The sequence below is a fragment of the Leopardus geoffroyi genome, chromosome A3, assembly GCF_018350155.1.
Source record: "Leopardus geoffroyi isolate Oge1 chromosome A3, O.geoffroyi_Oge1_pat1.0, whole genome shotgun sequence".
Classification (NCBI taxonomy): Eukaryota; Metazoa; Chordata; class Mammalia; order Carnivora; family Felidae; genus Leopardus; species Leopardus geoffroyi.
In genome coordinates this window covers 16,287,700-16,305,591 of record NC_059336.1, presented here as the reverse complement: position 1 = coordinate 16,305,591, position 17,892 = coordinate 16,287,700, and the positions used below count along the sequence as shown (strand labels likewise).

At 48.0% G+C, this 17,892-nt stretch overlaps 1 protein-coding gene across 2 annotated transcripts; it reads left to right on the top strand.

The window, feature by feature from the left end:
• Nucleotides 1-3,895: 3,895 nt before the first annotated feature.
• On the top strand, nucleotides 3,896-15,086 carry R3HDML (R3H domain containing like). 2 transcript variants are annotated; one of them, XM_045444515.1, is made up of 6 exons: nucleotides 3,896-4,027; nucleotides 4,796-5,098; nucleotides 8,060-8,178; nucleotides 8,302-8,434; nucleotides 10,010-10,125; nucleotides 14,771-15,086. In XM_045444515.1, exons 2-6 carry the CDS (start codon nucleotides 4,841-4,843, stop codon nucleotides 14,901-14,903), a joined length of 759 nt encoding a protein of 252 aa, XP_045300471.1. In that variant the 5' UTR covers nucleotides 3,896-4,027; nucleotides 4,796-4,840; the 3' UTR covers nucleotides 14,904-15,086. The 2 variants fall into 2 exon arrangements, with proteins under 2 accessions (XP_045300471.1, XP_045300470.1); XM_045444514.1 differs by having other exon boundaries at nucleotides 3,897-4,027; nucleotides 4,792-5,098.
• Nucleotides 15,087-17,892: the final 2,806 nt, after the last annotated feature.

The window sequence follows — 17,892 nt, the reverse complement described above, 5'->3', positions numbered from 1 at the left end:
TAACAGATGGAGGATGTCATTGTATAAATGACTCCTGCTGTTATGTTTTTAAAAGCCTGTTTTATTGTAAAATAAAACGAATACAGAAAGTCACACAAAACAGAGAGGGAACCCAATAAAGCAAACCACTTGTAACCACCAGTCAGACCAAGAAATAGGAACCCCTCAAATGTCCCAGCCTGATCACAGTCTGACTTTGACAGTATTTCTTTGTGTTTCTTTATAGTTTTATTGCCCAAGTACACATCCCTAAAGACTATAGGTTAGCCTTGTCCATATTAAAAAATGTGTGTCTTTTAAATCTCTACTGAGTCCTCCCTTGTCCCTTGCATTTTCTTAATTTATCTTTTGGAAGAATCTGGAGCATTTGACCTGAAAAGTTTTGAAGAGTCTGGATCATCGCTATTATTTTTCACATGCATTGCCCTCCTTCTAGCTTCCTCCCTCTCCTCCTTGGATTTGGAGTGATGTGGATCTGGGTTCCAGTCCCGAGTCTGCCAGTTGCCGTGTGACTTAGACAAGTCACTTAACCTCTCTGAACCTCTTTCCTCAACTGGCAAATGAGGGACCTAGAAGCTCTCAGCCTCCTTCCTCGAACACCAGACTTCTGTCCTGCAGTCTACTCAAAAGCAACTTTACAGGGTGAGGGATCAGAGACCTGGCTCTGGAATCCAGTTTCCACTGGCACTAGCTGTGTGAACTTGGGCAAATTACTTGACCTTTCTGAGTTTTCACTTCCTAGTCTATAGAATGGGGATTCTGATACCTCACCCAGGAAACTGGAGCCGGGCTTAGATAAGATCAGGCCCCTAAAGCATTTAGTGCCCAGCACCTAGTATGTGCTAATCACGGTTGATGGTTGTTGCTATTGTTGTTAGCTGCTCTTAGGGCTACCGTATATTGACCGCTTACTCTGTGTCAAGTGTCTTCAGATGTGCTAACTCATTTTATCCTCACAACAGTGCTGTGAGGCAGCCCCATTTTATAGATGAGGAAATTGGGGCACAGAAAGGTTAAGTAACTTGCCCACCGTCGCACAGATGGTAAGCCACGAACCTGGGTGTGTAGATCCAGAGCCGTGCTGGTAGCCACTGAGCCCCACTACCTCAAATACGACTACTCTCTGGAAGAATTTCCCTTTGCTTGCCCAAGCCTAGAGAGAATTCCGACAGGGAGGAGGGTGACGTAGTAGCTGAATCCAGCTGGTAAAATCCAGAGGTGAGAAGGTGTTCTTACCCTAAAATGAGATCCCGTCCCAGGACGTTAATCTGGGCCATCCCTGGTTATTTCCTGCCCCACCCCTACCGTTTTGATCTACTGAAAACCTGCTGAAGGGGGCGCGGGAACAGGTTCAGACCAGGAGGACAGCAGAGACGTTCCCACCTGGTGGAGTGGCCTGGGGGTGTTGCTGTGTGTTTGCCCGGTGCAATTTTCTGGGTTTCTGTGGATGTGTGAATGTGTGTGGTAGGAGATGATGCTTTTGTATGTGGAGCTGTCTGTCTGTGTCTCTGTGCGGAGGCAGAGTGGCCAGCCTGCCTGGGCACCTGACCCATCTCTGCCATCCACTGGATGTGTGACCCCAGGCAAGTGACTCACCTCTTTGTGACTTAGCTGCCATGTGCATATAAAAGTGGATATGATGACAATATTAGTACCTACCTGATAGAGTTTTTCTGAAGATTCAATGAGCTCATCCAAGTAAGTGCTTAAAATAGTGCCGAGCACTGAGATAGGAGCAAGTATGGATGGCTTAGATGTTTTCACAGGATTTAATGTGTAAAGGGTGAGTTCCTGTATATTTATGCAAGGGCACCCGAGGGGGCACAGTAGAAAGGATCTAAGGGGATGGGGAATTGAGCTGTCTCTGTGGTTCGTAGGAGGCGGATGCGCTTGCGGGAGTGTGTACATGCAGGTGCGTGTGGTGTGTGCCCAGGGGAGGCATGTGCATTCTGTAAACGTGTGAGGATGTTCACTGCAGAGTCCCCATTACCACACAAATAAGCTCCCGGCCCTAGGACAAGTCCCTGAGGCTCTGTGTGCCTCAGTCTCCCCAGCTGTGCCATGGGTGGGGTTACTGCCTCAAAGGCTGCTGTGAAAACCAGTGAACCGTGGATGTGAAGCTCCACTCGTGTGCAAGCCATAGAAGAAGGTCCGTTGAGCGTGCTGACAGAGGGGGGCATAATCGTTGGCGCTCCTGGGTCTGTAAGGGCCAAGGCTGTTCGCGTGTGCCTACCCTGGGCTGCAGAGTTCCCCCTGGGTGCCGTGGGTCCCAGCCTGCCATAGGCGGGTAAACCCTCAGTCCAGCTTTTTTCATGGGACATCTGAGGCCCAGAGAAGGATAGGACCTTACCTCAGGACACACAGCACTCTGGAGGCAGAGATGGGGCTAGATTGGAGCCCAGCCCCCTTGTCTTTCTGGCACAGTGGTGAAAGCCTGTCCCGGACAGGGCCAGCACCCCCAGCCCTCACTGCCTCGGCCTGCCCCACCTCCCCCAGCGTCCAGCAGTCAGCCACTCCGGCAGGAAGATGTGTGCTTTGGCAGCAGGCATGGTCTGGGCCGGGAGGCTGAGGCTGGGTGGCTGCCAAGGGCGGGAATGCCATGTGTCTGGGGAGAACCCCAGCCCCCAGCGCTCCATTGCCACCTGGCTCAGCTGGGGACCCCGACACTGAGTTCTGGGGATTCTCAGAGGTCACTGGAAGAGGAGGCTGAAGGCTTACAAATGCTTCGACTTTGGGTGTTTTTATAGAACCTCCTTCCTGTAAGTTTACCGTCTCCATTACAAAAGTATTGCTTGTTATTTGTGAAGAATACAAGTAATCAGAGAGGAGAAATTAAACTCCTGTCTTAACCTAGAAATACAGCAACTCAGAGACCAAAGGGGCTTTGACAACACACACGTGCACATGCCTGTATAGACATCTGCATGCTGGTGCATGTGTCTGTGCAAGCACACACACACACGCATATGTGCACGCACACACATACACACACGCACACGCACAGAGCACACGCTGTGTACCGGCATAGTTCTGAGCGCTCCACAAAGTTAATCTGTTTTATCTTCACAACAGTGCTAGAAGGTAGGTACCGTTATTACTCCCATTTTACAGACGAGGCACAGAATGACTGAGTAACTTGCTCAAGGACACCCAGTTAGTGAGCGAAATAATGGGGATTTGAACCCAGATCCATCGCTTAATTCATTAGGTTGCATGGTGCTCCGTTCGAGAGGCATGCTAGTGAACATCCTCCTGGGCTCTTTCTCTGGGCTTCGATGTTGGTTTGGTTTAAAAAAAAATAGCATCCTTAGAAACAAACAAAGAATCCCAGAAAATGGCATCCTTTTTACATACTAACAGGGCTCTGGGGTCAGACTTGGATTTGAATCCTGTCTCTATTGCAGACGGCTGGCTTGGCTTTGGGCTCGTCCCTTCATCTCTTGGGCTCAGTTTCTTCACCTGTTAAATGGGGAGCTATAGTATCTGCTTCTGAGGGTTGGCTGAACTTGTGTGTGTAAAGCACTCAGCCCAGGCCTGGCATATAGTAGGTGCTCATTAGATGGGACCAAGTTAATTGCCTACTCTGAGGCTGGACGGCTTCGTAGGGAAAACAGTCAAAGAATACTCTCCCAAAGCAAGGTGGCCTTAATGTTGGGGTCTGGAAGGCAGAGAAAAGCCTCTGTCTGTGGGGTTTCCAAGGTAGGGGTGCTATTTCCTCCTGGAGTCCCTGCCATTGTCACATCCCTACCCCAACCAGCAGCTCAGCCCAGCCCTGCACACCCCAGGTGGAAGCAGGAAGAGCAGAGGCGCCAGAGGGCGGGAGAGGAAAGCCCACAAACGGGCAGGCGGAGCCTCGGTCCAAGCCTGGCCTGGCTGGAAGGGGAGGGGGCTGTGGGGCCGGGACGTCAGATGCCATCAGCTCCCAGGGGACCGTTAAAGTCGCCGCGCTGCCAGGCGGGCCAGGGTGTCTGCAGAGGTCCCTGCCTCCTCGACGCCCGCTGCAACCCGCCTGGGCTGCCCGGCCTGGGTACGCGCCCCTGGGAAGCCTGCTGCATGGTCGCCCGCACGCATGCCTCTCTCTGGCTGTCTTCTCTTTAACTGTTTTCTCCCTTGTCTTCTCTGTTCTTCTTTCCCCTGTCAGAATTTCTCCCTCTGCTTCTGTCTCTCCCAAGCTCTTTCTCTTTTCCCCCTGTCACTCTCTCCCATTCTCTCCTTATCTTTCCACCTTCCAATTTCCTTCATCCCTGTTCTCTGTATCTTTTTTTCAGACGACTCTTGGGTCTCTTCTCGTTTTTCTTCCTCTCTGCTTCTCTTTTTCTCTGCCTCGTCCTCCTCCATCTCCTCTGCCACCCGATTCTTCCTGTGTCTCACTCTCAACCCCCAAAACACAGCAATTCAGGGATGACAGGGCCTGGCAGTATGCCCCGGGGAAGGTTGGCCCTGCCCTCTGAGGGCATCGATGGAGCCCACTGGGAGCAGGATTGGTGAAGAGGGTGTCCGGGCTGGAGAGGACAGGTGTCTGTCTCCTGGGCTCGTGGGATGGGACCCGGGCTGTGATGCCAGCTCCATCTGTGTCGCACGGCCTGATCAGGATTAGCTGCTGTCCGGGCATGTCCCTCCATCGCCCGATCCACTGAGTCCACTGGGGTGGGAAGGACAGGGTGTGGGGGCATCAGGACTAGAGCTGAGTCAGGAGATCTTTGCCAAGTTCCCAGGGGTTAGTTAGCACCCTCGGGGTGGCAGTGCTGGAGAACGCTCAGGGTTTGGTGCCCTCATGCCCACCCCCTCCAGGCAGCCGGCGCTGACTGCACGAGGTGACGCGTGACCCTTCCAGCCAGCTATGCCCCTGCTGCCCAGCACCGTGGGCCTGGCAGGCCTGCTCTTCTGGGCAGGCCAGGCAGTGAACGCCTTGATGCCCAATGCCACCCTGGCACTGGCCCGGACCGAGGGCACAGCCATGTGGCCCCTGAGTGGCCTGGGGGTGCCCCGGTACCGGCGGAAGCGCCACATCTCTGCCCGGGACATGAGTGCCTTATTGGATTATCACAACCACATCCGGGCCAGTGTGCACCCACCTGCGGCCAACATGGAGTATATGGTGAGTTCCCGTGCCTTCCCCTGTGCCCTTTCCAGCAAATGTCAGTCAACTCAGTGTGTTCCGGAAGGGCTGGACCACTTGCCAGCCTGGCCCCACTAGCCAGTATCTCGGTGTCTGGGTCTTGTGGGAAAGGCAGGAATTCCTCTCCCCATTTGATAGATGAGGACACTAAGGCCATGCACACAGGTTGTCTTGGGAAGTGGGGTCAGCAGACTGCTGTTTATGGGGCATCCACTGTGTGCCTGCACCTCACCTACACATAACCCTGAGGGTTCTCCTCTGCCTTCGACGTGGAGATTGCAGTCTCCTTTATCCAAATAAAGAAACCGAGAGGCAGAGATTTGCCAAAGGTCATCTGGTTGGGATTCTAACCCAGGTCAGCCTGCTGCGAAAGGTTGTGGTCTTAACCAACACAATACCTTGCCCAAGGATTTTGGCTCCCTGCTGGGGTCTGCAGGGGGTGGGTGGCTGGAGCGGTCCATGCTATTGTCTCTTTGCGGTAGGGGTCTGATGGACACTCACAGACTGTACTCAGCAGGCCTGTGGGGGGAGAGTTTGGAGCAGCGGGGACTGGTACCTGGGGTCTCAAGCTGAAGAAAACTGACAGCTGAGCGGCTGAAGAAGCTGAGAGATATTCCCTTAAGGAGGCAGAACCAGCGGCTGTCACCCCAGCCCCACAGAAGCCAGACTCTCAGAGTGGAGGAGGGGACCTTTCTCTTTATCACAGTCCCTCCCCCAGGACCTTTGTCTCAAACCAGCCTGGAGAGATAGGCTTCTAGCCCACCCACAGATTTCTTTACAGAAAGAGATGGCCAGTCTCCCCGCTCCAAGACAAACATGTGCTTCTCAACAGCCTGCAAATCCCTATGCTTTTGCAATGTGTCCATTCACTTAGGTAGTAACCGCTGCTCAGAGGTAGGCAGTACGCTAAGCCTCATGGAGATGCTGAGAACAGGATGGAAAAGGTGTCTTCCCTCATGGGGATGATAGAAAACAAACATCCACAACATAACAAATGGGTAATACAATGTCAAGTAGGCATAAGGTGTTGGGGAAGGGCGGGGATAGGAACCAGAACGGCAAGCAGCTAGAGGTGGGGGAGTCATTTATTTGTTCATTGACTGACTCATTCATTTATTAGCACAGGGGCTGGCACACGGAAGGTCCTCCATTTTTCAAACAATGACACATTTATTGTGCACCAGCGTGTGTGTAAGGCACTCATCCCAACGAGTGTTTAATTGTTGCATGCGTGGTGGAACAGAGAGAGTGAAACAGCTCACCATGGACCCCAGCAGGGTCAATGAATGTGGGTTTGATGTTAGCATGCTCTTTCCCTCATTTTACTCCTTTGGTGCATGAAGGAAACATTCCTCTGCATTCCCTAAGAGCCCCAGTTGGACAACCCTGGAAACATGTTTGGACCCCTCTCTTGCTATCCCTGTGGCTTCTTCACTAGCTGCCTTCTGCCCGCAGGACAGGCATCTGACTAAGCATCCTTTGCCCAAGGAATCCTTTCTCTCCCACAGCCTCCCCAAAAGTTCCCGTTGCCTGTTTCACATGCTCACACCCACCGGGATCGTAATGATTGTTTAATGTCTCATTTCCTTGCTAGACTGTCGATTCTGGGTGCCTAGAAATATTGTTCAGTATTTGCTGAGTGAACAAATATGATGAATGAATGAATAGTATCTCAGAGAATCCTAGGAAGTCAGAGTGGAAGGAAACTGGTATTTTTCAAAAAAGTGGTCCTTTTTCAAGTTATAAAACTTGCAGCAGTCACACATTGGAAAATTATGAAGCTGTTGGGAGGGAGGAGGGGGTTATTCTTTATGTGTTGATGTGGAATAGCCACTAAGATAACCTGTTTGGTTGAGCAAAAGCAGCCAGGAACCTGATAGAAGGTCTGGTTAGTTGCCATTTGTCAACAAAATGTATAACTTTTATATTAGATACACTTATATACATTATATACACTTATATATTTATATACACTTATATAATTATATACATACTTATATAATTATATGTATTATATATAATCATATATTTTACATATACTTATATAATTATATGTGTGCATGTATATTCATGTATATATACTTGTACAGGAATAGAGTGTTTCTGGAAGAGGATGCCTCTATGGGGCAGGACAGCTGGGGGAGGAAGTCGAGGATTAAGATGAGAAACTTTCCGGGCACCTGGGTGGCTCAGTCAGTTAAGCGTTCGACTTCAACTCAGGTCACGATCTCGCAGTCCGTGAGTTCAAGCCCCGTGTCAGGCTCTGGGCTGATGGCTCAGAGCCTGGAGCCTGCTTCCGATTCTGTGTCTCCCTCTCTCTCTGACCCTCCCCCGTTCATGCTCTGTCTCTCTCTGTCTCAAAAATAAATAAACGTTAAAAAAACTTTTTTTTAAAAAAATGAGAAACTTTCTACTTTTCCTCCTTTAGGCATCTCACATATTAAATTTGTGCGTGTTTTCACTATTCAGGAAAAAAAAAAACCTTTTGAACTCAAAATGCTTAATGTTAAAATAAACACATTTTAAAAATACAATAAATAAAATAATAAACCAGTTCCCTCCCCATCACCCTGGGCTCAGTCACTTCCAGGGACTGCTAGGAACTCCCGCACAAACACCACAGAGCCCGCTCAGAGCCGAGAGCCCCCAGCCTGAAGTCCAGTGGCGGGAGTGGGGGTGGGTACCAGATGAGGAGTGGGAGGTCAGGGTGGATCTTGGCTCTGGTGTGGACTTGCTGTTGACCTTGACGTCATAGGCCTTCTTGGACTCTTAGTTTTCTGATTTGTCCAGTGGATTTGGTGCAGGGTTCCAAGCAAATGGAGGAGAAACAGGACCAGGACAATGCCCATCTCAGGACACCGCTAGGATAGCGGTTCCCCCTCCTCCCCGCCCACGCCGGTGCCCCGGCCCCAGGGAAGTTCATGGCCTTTCTTTCCCCAGGTCTGGGACGAGCGGCTGGCCAGGTCTGCCGAGGCCTGGGCCACCCAGTGCATCTGGGCCCACGGGCCCTCACAGCTGATGAGACACGTGGGCCAGAACCTGTCCATCCATTCTGGCCGGTGAGTGACCTTTTTCCCTTCGTCCTCTCGGTCACTCGATGAGGTCACGGAGCACGGTGGTGGCGGCAGGGTAGCTCCTCCATTCCCCAGCCAGTGTGCCTTGCATCTGCTCTGGCTCCCCAGGTACCGCTCGGTGGTGGACCTCGTCAAGTCTTGGTCTGAGGAGAAGCGGCATTACTCGTTTCCGGCCCCCAGGGACTGTCGCCCACATTGCCCCTGGCGCTGCAGCGGCCCTGTCTGCTCCCACTATACCCAGGTACCCCTTTGTTGGGAGGAAGGGCCAAGGGAGAACAAATCCTGGGAGCCTAGAAGAAGAAGAATGTGGTGGGACAGAAATTAGAAATAGACCAGAGGGGGTGCCTGGGTGGCTCAGGTGGTTAAGCGTCTGACTTCAGCTCAGGTCATGATCTCTGGGTTCGTGAGTTCGAGCCCCTGTGTTGGGCTCTGTGCTGACAACTTGGGCTCTGTGCTGACAGATTCTGCCTCCCTCTCTCTCTACTCCTTGCCTGCTTGTATTCTCTCTCTCTCAAAAATAAATAAATAAACATGAAAAAAATAAATAGAACAGAGGCCCTATGGACTTCCTCTCACACAATAAGCATATTCCTGGAAGGTTGTGTGTATGTTGAACTCAGCTAATTGCATCTTGCATTGAGTGTCTTGCATGGGCCCGACCAGATTGTTTGACCCCCAAAATGGAGATGTGTGGTCTGACGAGTTCAAGAATGCTTTTGAATTCAATAGGTCCAAACACTTTCTAGTATATTCTAAGAACCCCACTATCTTAAAAAAGTGGTAAAATAAAATGACAAAATTGTAGTATATTTTGAGTGCTAATATTGAATATGTTACCACTTGTTACACATAAAAATATAATGCCATATAATGTAGGAAATGGGACCGAAAATTCCCATCACAGGACCAATATTTTCTTTGTCTTCTTTTTTCTTTTCTTTTCTTTTTGAGAGAGAGAGAGAAAGAGAGGGAGAGAGAGTATGCATGAGTGGGGGAGAAGGGCAGAGGGAGAGAGAGAAAGAATCTTAAGCAGGCTCCACACTTAGTGTGGAGCCTGACTCGGGGCTTGATCCCACAACCCTGGGGTCATGCCCTGAGCTGGAATCACGAGTTAGACGTTCAACTGACTGAGCCACCCAGGTGCCCCAGGACCAATATTTTCTTTCAGTCTGTCTAACTCTTTGTGACTCATTTGGAATTAATGTCAAAACTCTACATTGGAGACCCTCTAGGAAATATGAGGCCTAGACAATGTCCTCCCTGATATCCCAGAGGACATTATTGCCTTCACTTTACCAAAGAAACTGAGGTGTGGAGTGGTTAAATGACTTGGTCAAAGCCACACACTAGTGATATCGAGATTCTGATCCAAGACTGTTTAACTCTAAAGTTTGTGTTTTAACTCTAACACAATAATGATTTTCAAGCGGTAGTCACTAGGAAACAAAGAAAGAAATAAAATTAATAGAACAGTATAGAAAATATTAGCATATGTCACACATGAAAATATTAAATATGGGTTCACAAAACTTGTGTTCCAGCTGTGTGTGTGTGTGTGTGTGTGTGTGTGTGTGTGTGTATTTTGTGCACTAACAATTGGAAATTCATTCCTTACTGTTGGTTGTAGTAAAAAAACAAAAACCTTGAGAAACATTATAGCACAATGTGTCTCCAGGAACAGGAGGCAGATGGCTTCCCCAGAAAGACCTCACATAATGCCCACACCCTAAACCACAGCCAGGAGCCTCCCCGTGCCAAGGGGCCTGGGCCCCCCTGAGTTCTTCTCTAAGCCTCCCCTGTCATTGTCCTTCCTCAGATGGTGTGGGCATCCTCCAATCGGCTGGGCTGTGCCCTCCACACCTGTGGCAGCATCAATGTCTGGGGCAACACCTGGCGTCAGGCAGTGTACCTGGTCTGCAACTACGCCATTAAGTAAGTGCAGCCCCCAGGCAGGGGGCCGTGGGGCACAGGGGTGGACCCTGAAGGTGGAATGGGCAGAATTCAAAGAAACCTCAATACCATACAACTTGGTAGTTTTAGAGTCAATTGATAATTCTTTTTCTTTACCCAAATTGCAAAAGTGATTGGGAGACAGAGGACCAAGTCAGGTGGATAGGCAGCCGCGCTGATGAAGTCAGTAGCAGAGAAAGTGGTTGAGATGTGCCAGGCAAGCAGGCTTCAAATAGCTCACTCTCAAATTGGACCTGCACATCGACTGACTGGGGACACCTGACAACCGCAGTCCTCTTCCAGTAAGTGCATTGCTGGCCCCTCCAAGCTCGTCACAGGAACAGAGCAACCGAGAACACACGCTCCTTGCAGCCAGGCAGATCCCAAGGGAAAGAGAAGAAGGCTAGAACGAGCACACTCAGTTCCTTCCTCCAGACTCTCCAATCAAGCTTGGTGGGAGGGAGGTCACGAGTGGCCTTCGTATGTAAGCCTCTTGGAAACATGGAGAAAGAGGAATGGAAGTTACAGCCGACTTACACTATACAAATTTGCCAACATTGCAGACTCTCGTATAAAAACAAGAACAGGGGCACCTGGGTGGCTCAGTTGGTTAAGCATCTGACTTTGGCTCAGGTCCTGATCTCATGGCTTGTGAGTTTGAGCCCTGAGTCAGGCTCTGTGCTCACAGCTCGGAGCCTGAAGCCTGGTTCCAATTCTGTGTCTCCTTCCCTCTCTGCCCTCCCCGGCTCATGCTCTGTCTCTCTCTCTTTCAAAAAACTAAAAAAAAAAAAAAAAAAAAATTAAAAAAAAAAAAAAAAGTGGCGCCTGGGTGGCGCAGTCGGTTAAGCGTCCGACTTCAGCCAGGTCACGATCTCGCGGTCCGTGAGTTCGAGCCCCACGTCAGGCTCTGGGCTGATGGCTCAGAGCCTGGAGCCTGTTTCCGATTCTGTGTCTCCCTCTCTCTCTGACCCTCCCCCGTTCATGCTCTGTCTCTCTCTGTCCCAAAAATAAATAAACTTTGAAACAAAAAAAAAATTTTAAAAAACAAAAAACTAAGTAAACATTAACTAACTAACTAACTAACTAAATAAATAAATAAATAAAAAGAAGAACAAATTCTAAGTAAACATAATATTTAGAATTTCAAAATCACATGCTGATAATCACCTTTTACTCTCAAGTAGTCCTTAGCCATTTACAAAATATTTTCACCTCGTTATCTCATTGAAGAGATGAAAGAGAAAGAAGGAAGGAAAAATGGGAGTGATACTGGGAAACTTTTTTCCTGTTTTAAAAGAGTAAGACATTGAGGATCAGGGAGGTTAAGTAACTTACAAAAATCACAAAGCCAGGAGGTAGCAAAGCTGTTTGAAACACAAGTCTTGATTTCAAGTCCTATGTTCTTTTTTGTTTTTCAGTTTATTTTTGAGAGAGAGAGAGAGTGAGAGAACAAGCTGCAGAGAGAGAGGGAGACAGAATCCCAAGCAGGCTCCATGCCGCCAGCACGGAGCCCAAAGCAGGGCTCAAACTCACACAACATGATATTACGACCTGAGCCGAAATCAAGTCGGAAGCCCACCAACTGGGCTACCCAGGTGCTCCTCAAGTCCTATGTTCTGTCTCCTACATTATTCTGATATTCTGGAAGTCATTGGTAGCCTGAACACAAATTCTCAAGCCCTTTACCTGTTAATGGTGACATCTATTAACAAAGTATCAGCCCAGCTTTATCAGACACAAAAACACAAAGCAAAATTCGTTACAAATGGCTTAAGGGGCTGTTCCAATTTGCTGATACATCAAACTTTTGCAGCATTAACAGCATAATTGTTAAGATTTTTATTATCTGGAGTCAAGACTGTCAGGGTTCAAATTTGTGATTTAACTTCACTTCTCCATGCCTGTTTCTCCACTTGCAAAATGAGAATAAAATAGTACCTCCTCGTTATTACTGAGAGAAGTAAATGATTTGGCCCAGGTAACAGCCCCGGGCTCATGATAATGTCAGAATATATGTTGATGCTTACTGCTGCAACCGCATCTGGGTTTAATGTCCAGTTCTACTATGTGTACATGAGGACTTTGGATAAGGCATTTCATCTCTACAGGCCTCACTCCCCTCTTTCAAAAGAGGGCTAATCCTGGGGGCAATTGGGTAGCTCAGTTGATTAAGAGCCTGACTTCGGCTCAGGTCATGGTCTCGCATCGCATGAGTTTGAGCCCCGCGTTGGGCTCTCCACTCTCGTCGCGGAGTCTGCTCTGAATCCTCTGTCTCCCTGTCTCTCTCTCTCTCTGCCCCTAAATAAAATAGGACTAATCCTACTTACCTCACAGAGCATCACAGCACATAGTTGCCCACAGTACATGCTGAGTAAATGGTGGCCACGATTATAACTAGGTTATAAACTCTTCGAAATAGACCTAATTCATTTCTATATCCTTTTACTACAATGATTTCAACCCCCTTTTTTAAAAGCAGAACTTTTTCCCCAGTGGTTAAATTAAATTAAAAAAAAAAAGAATGACTTTTGTTCCATCACCCCTAGGTGTCCCCCCCCCCCCCCACCGCCCCCAAACTTCCAGAAGCACCTTTTGAAAACTATGGACTCACAGCATCTGGCACAAGTCTTGGTGCCCTATAGCTGCTCCTGAAGTGTTTGTTGAATGAATAAGTGAGTGAACTCCATATAAAACCAGAAATGCATACTTTTCTAAGCACTTTGGCTGACTTTATTTACAGTCGTTCAACAATCACTTTTGGAGATAAAAGGTATCCTTTCTGCCCACAATGAGTATTCATATGAAGTGTGAGAAAATAAGGCAAAGTTAACTTACAGTGGTGAGATGATGAGGCAGTCATGAACAAGAGCTAGGGAATGATTTTAGGCCTTGAGAAGAGGAGGGAGAAAAAGAAAAATCTGTGGGCTGGGATGGGGAAGAGCGGGTACGTAAGTTGGATCTGTTGGAGCAGTCTGGAACACCTGCCCAAAAGCTGCACATGTGCTTCTGTGAGCTGGGGGTCAGCCAACTATGGCTCATGGCCAAAATCTTGCATGCTGCTAGTTTTTGTAAATAAAGTTTTATTGAAACACAGCCACACCATTTATTTACATATTATCCAGGGCTGGTTTCAATGCAGTAGAGATATATGGCCCACAAACCCTAACATATTTACTATCTGGCCCTTTACATGAAAAAAATTGCCAACCCTGGGGCATCTGGGTGGGTCAGTTGGTTAAGTGTTTGACTCTTGATTTCAGCTCAGGTCATGATCTCACAGTCATGAGATCAAGCCCCACATGGAGCTCTGCACTGACAATGCGGAGCCTGCTTGGGATTCTCTCTCCCTCTGCTGCTTCCCGGCTCATGCATGCCCACACGCGCGCATTCTCTCTCTCTCTTTCTCAAAATAAATAAATAAACATTAAAAAAAAATTGTCGACCCCTGCACAGGCAATGGGAAGCCACTAAAAGTTTTTGAGCAGGAGAAAGTGATGAAAGTGGTTTGTTTGTTTTTAACAGCTTTATTGAGATACAATTCACATACCATACAACTCACCCATTTGAGGTGTACAATTCAATGATTCTTGGTATATTGTTACATTATTAATTTTTTAAAAATATGTGTAACATAAGATTTGCCATTTACCATTTATCATTTTTAAGCATACAGCTCAGTGGCATTAGTTACATTCACAATGCTGTGCAACCATAACCATTATCTGCTTTCCAAACTTTTTCATCATCCCAAAGAGAAATTCTGTAAACACTGAACAATCAACTCCCTATCCCACTTCCTCCAAAAGGCCATCATGGTCTCTTGAAAGGACTAATTCAGGAGCAGGTAGGATGGATTTGGGATCCGGCTGTTGAAGAAACGGACAGCAGTGGCCATGATGAGGCTTCAAGGTCATGTGCCCCCATGATTGAATTATACTCATCATCTGATTATTCTAGCTTCTATTTGCATAGCCCTTTTGAAGGTCATAAAGTGTTCACACATCATTTTTGCAGATACCATTTTATTTATTCATTCATTCATTCATTCATTCATTCATTCATTTTGAGAGAGAAGGAGGGGCGGGGAGGGGCAGAGAGAGAGAGAGAGAGAGAGAAATCTCATGCAGGCACTGTCAGTGCAGAGCCTGACGCAGGGCTTGATCTCACCATGGTGAAATCCTGACCTGACCCAAAATCAAGAGTCAGACACTCAACCGACTGAGCCACCCGGGTGCCCCTCATTTCTTTATTTTATTCAGAAGAAATGAGGTGGTTTATTCTGTTACCAGCTGGGCAGAATCCCGGACCAGAACTCAGAGCTGCCTGAGTCAGGGATGGGAGGTGGGGTGGAGGAAATAAGAAACCCAACACTTACTGAAGAGTCGCTTATTTGCCAGGCATGGTGTTGGGTGCATGCACACAGGGCTCCCTTATTTGATCTTTGCTGCATCCCAGTGAGAGAGAGGAGTCTTCTCTTGGTTTTACAGATGAAGAGACCAAGGCGTACAGACGTGACTTGCCCAAGGTCGCATAGCCAGTCAGTGGCGGTGCTGGGATTTGGAAACCTGTGTGAACGTTGCTCACATAACTCTCTGTCCCCATCTCCTTGGGACCTTTTCTCTTCCAGGGGCAACTGGATCGGCGAGGCACCATACAAGATGGGGCGGCCGTGTTCTGCCTGTCCCCCAAGTTACCAAGGCACCTGCAGTAGCAACATGTGTTTCTCTGGACTCAAATCCAATAAGCTTCTGTGGTTCTAAATTTCCCCCGGGCCCTGGCGGCGCCTCTGGCCTCCTCCAGAGGATCACTTCCCAAAGACCAGGTCAAAGAATAATTGTTTTTTTAAAGGACATAATTGGGCTCACTCCACTGATCTGAATTTTCCCTCCTGACTCCTTCCATTCCCAAAATGTCCAGCATATGCCTGAAGAAAACAACCTTTTCTTTCTTCCTTCCTTCCTTCCTTCCTTTCTTTCTTTCTTTCTTTCTTTCTTTCTTTCTTTCTTTCTTTCTTCTCTCTTTCTTTCTTACAGCTTTCTTCCCTCCAACTTCTGGGAAAGAGGCCCATGTCTTTCATTGACTCAGTGCTCAGAGAGCCAGGGCTAGATGGGGCTGCCTGGCCAACTCTCAGGTCCCAGATCCACAGGTCTTTGGCCATCCAGTGAAGGGTATTTCTGAAACGATCTTTAGCCTGAAACCCACTTTCATCCACTCAATAACAGCCAAACTTTGAGGACTTGTGGTTCACTCCCATTGTGTGTTACTGGAGCCACCTGTCAAGCTCCCCTTTTACAGATGGATACACTGAGACTCAGAGGAGGGTGTGACCTACTGATGGCTTCACACTTTGTCTGCAAGGGCACCCAGCTGGGAGCTCAGGTCCTGACATGCCCTACAGGCTGTCTGACTCCTCTCTGAGTGCCCAGATGGAGTGCAAAACCAAAGCTCAGCCCATGCCGCCTGAGAGAATTGTCTTCTGAGCCTGTCTTTTTCTCTACCACTCCACATGTTGGTCTGTCTATCTCTCTCTCTCTCTCCCCCACATCCCATAGAGCCTCATTCTCATTCCCATAAACCATTTCCCCTCTCCCCGCCCCACTCCACCCAAATATCATAACACACAAAAGTCCTTTTGTTTCCAGAGATAGTAAAATCTCCCCCACAGACCTTGCCCTCCAGCTGGGGACCACTCCCTGCCTGACCAGAGAACACTCCATTCAAAGACCTGGATGGAAAAAACAGCCCCTTTCCCTAGACTCCTTACATCGTGCTGAATGGAGTGAGTTTTCTTCCCACTGGTCATTCCCACCTAGGCCACGACCTGTGCATGCCAACACCTCTCCACCCTCTGTCCCGGACCCCCAGTAAAGTCCTTTGAGATCTGATGTGGTGGCTCTTTCTGGTTCCTCCTTCTCTTAGGTCTCAGAAGGGGTCAAAAAAGGAAGGAAGGGAATTGAGGAGGGGGAGATGGAGTGAGGGCAAAACCAGCTCCAGAGGAAGACCAGGAGAGGGGGCTAACGGCCCCTCAGCCCCTGTTTTGTGCCAGGCACGACGAATGCAAGTGCAAGTGTATGTATTACTGTTCCATTTTACTGGTGGGAAAAGTGAGGCTTAGGATGAGTGCCCATTTCCAAATGCGGGAAACAGGTGAAGGGAAACAAGTACACTGTTGTGAGTTTATTATTCGCAGATTATATCCTTCCTACTTTTTTTTTTTTTTTTTTGGATGGAGTATTTTCATTTGTAAAACAGTGGTGATGATAAATGTTAGTTTAAAAAAAAAAATATTGGGGCACCTGGGTGGCTCAGTCAGTTAAGTACCCGACTCTTGGTTTCAGCTCAGGTCATGATCTCACGGTTCATGAGTTCGAGTCCCGCATTGGGCTTTGTGCTGACAGTGTGAAGCCTGCTTGGGATTCTCTCTCTCTCTCTCTCTCTCTCTCTCTCTCTCTCTGTGCCCCTCCCCCATTCGTGCTGTGTCTGTCTCTGTCAAAGAAATAAATAAACTTAAAAAAATTATTAACGTCCTTATGTTGGGGGGAAAAGGCTTGCCACCCTATGCCAATTTCCCAAAATGTTCTGGAAATTTAAGTGCCATGAGATCCCCTGAATTAAAAGGTATGCACAAGGTTATATAGCTAGTAGGGAGCAGACGTAGGATTTGAATTCAGCTTCATCTGCTCTCAAAGCCTGTGTTGTTTTGACTTTGCCTTCCTGTGTCCCAAGTACCAGAAGAATGGCAAGGACAATCACTGGCATCTATGAACTGTTTAGTACACCCTCGATCTCATTGAATTATCACAGCTATCTTAAGTGATAAGCGCTGTTCCCATCTGCCCTTTACAGACATAAAAACTGAGGCTAAAGAAGCTGGATTTAAATATGTTCTATGTGACTCAAAACCCCAATGTCTTAACCCATTTGCTCTCTGCTTCTCAGCTAAGAAGGGAGAAACTCAGAGACTGGACAAAGGTAGGGACGATTAAGCAAAAAGTGACATTGTAGGGGCGGGAATTCCAGGTGACCTCCGGGCTTCCCTCTCATGAAACTGCCCTTGAGCAGAGCCCACGTTGACCAAGAAATGAGTAGGTTGGGCTTGCTGATGCTAGCCAAGCCCTGGACCCTGCAGACCCAGGGTGAGGGCTCAGGCTGAGAGGAGTTGCCATAGCATCCTGGTTTGTTACTTTGCTGTTCCCACTGAAGGGCAACAGTGCTTCCCACTTTCTCCTGCAAGAAATCTGCAAGAACATTGAAACCTCTGTAGTATTTTGCTTTTTGAAGATTTTCATACCCCAACCTCATTTGGTTGCTCATTCACCAGCTGAGAGTGTTAAGAGCATAGACTCTGGAGCCGGATTGCCTAGGTTCAAATTTAACTTCAGGGCTAAGTGTGCTTGGGTAGGTTATTGTGAGCTCTCAGTGCCCGTCTCATCTGTAAATGGGGACACTAATAGTATCTGCCTCATGAGGTCCTTCAAAACATTAAATGAATGAATATATGGACAGCACTTAGAACAGTGTTTGGTATATAGTAAGTACTATAAAAGTGTCAGCTCTGAGCACAGTGGTCACTAATATACAGATCGAGGTGGACAAACTATGGCTCACAAGCCATATCCGGCCCACTGCCTGTTTTTATGAATAAAGTTTTATTAGAACACAACCAAGCTCATTTGTTTTTATACTGTCTATGGCTGATTTCATGCTCCCACGGCAGACAGGAGTAGTTGCAAGAGACCACATATCTAA

Bases quoted from the DNA above. Each gene is read 5' to 3' on its own strand.
- R3HDML (XM_045444515.1), top strand. From the start codon at position 4,841: ATGCCCCTGCTGCCCAGCACCGTGGGCCTGGCAGGCCTGCTCTTCTGG. The intron at 5,099-8,059 runs GTGAGTTCCCGT...TTCTTTCCCCAG, and splicing joins CGGCCAACATGGAGTATATG to GTCTGGGACGAGCGGCTGGC. The intron at 8,435-10,009 runs GTACCCCTTTGT...GTCCTTCCTCAG, and splicing joins TCTGCTCCCACTATACCCAG to ATGGTGTGGGCATCCTCCAA.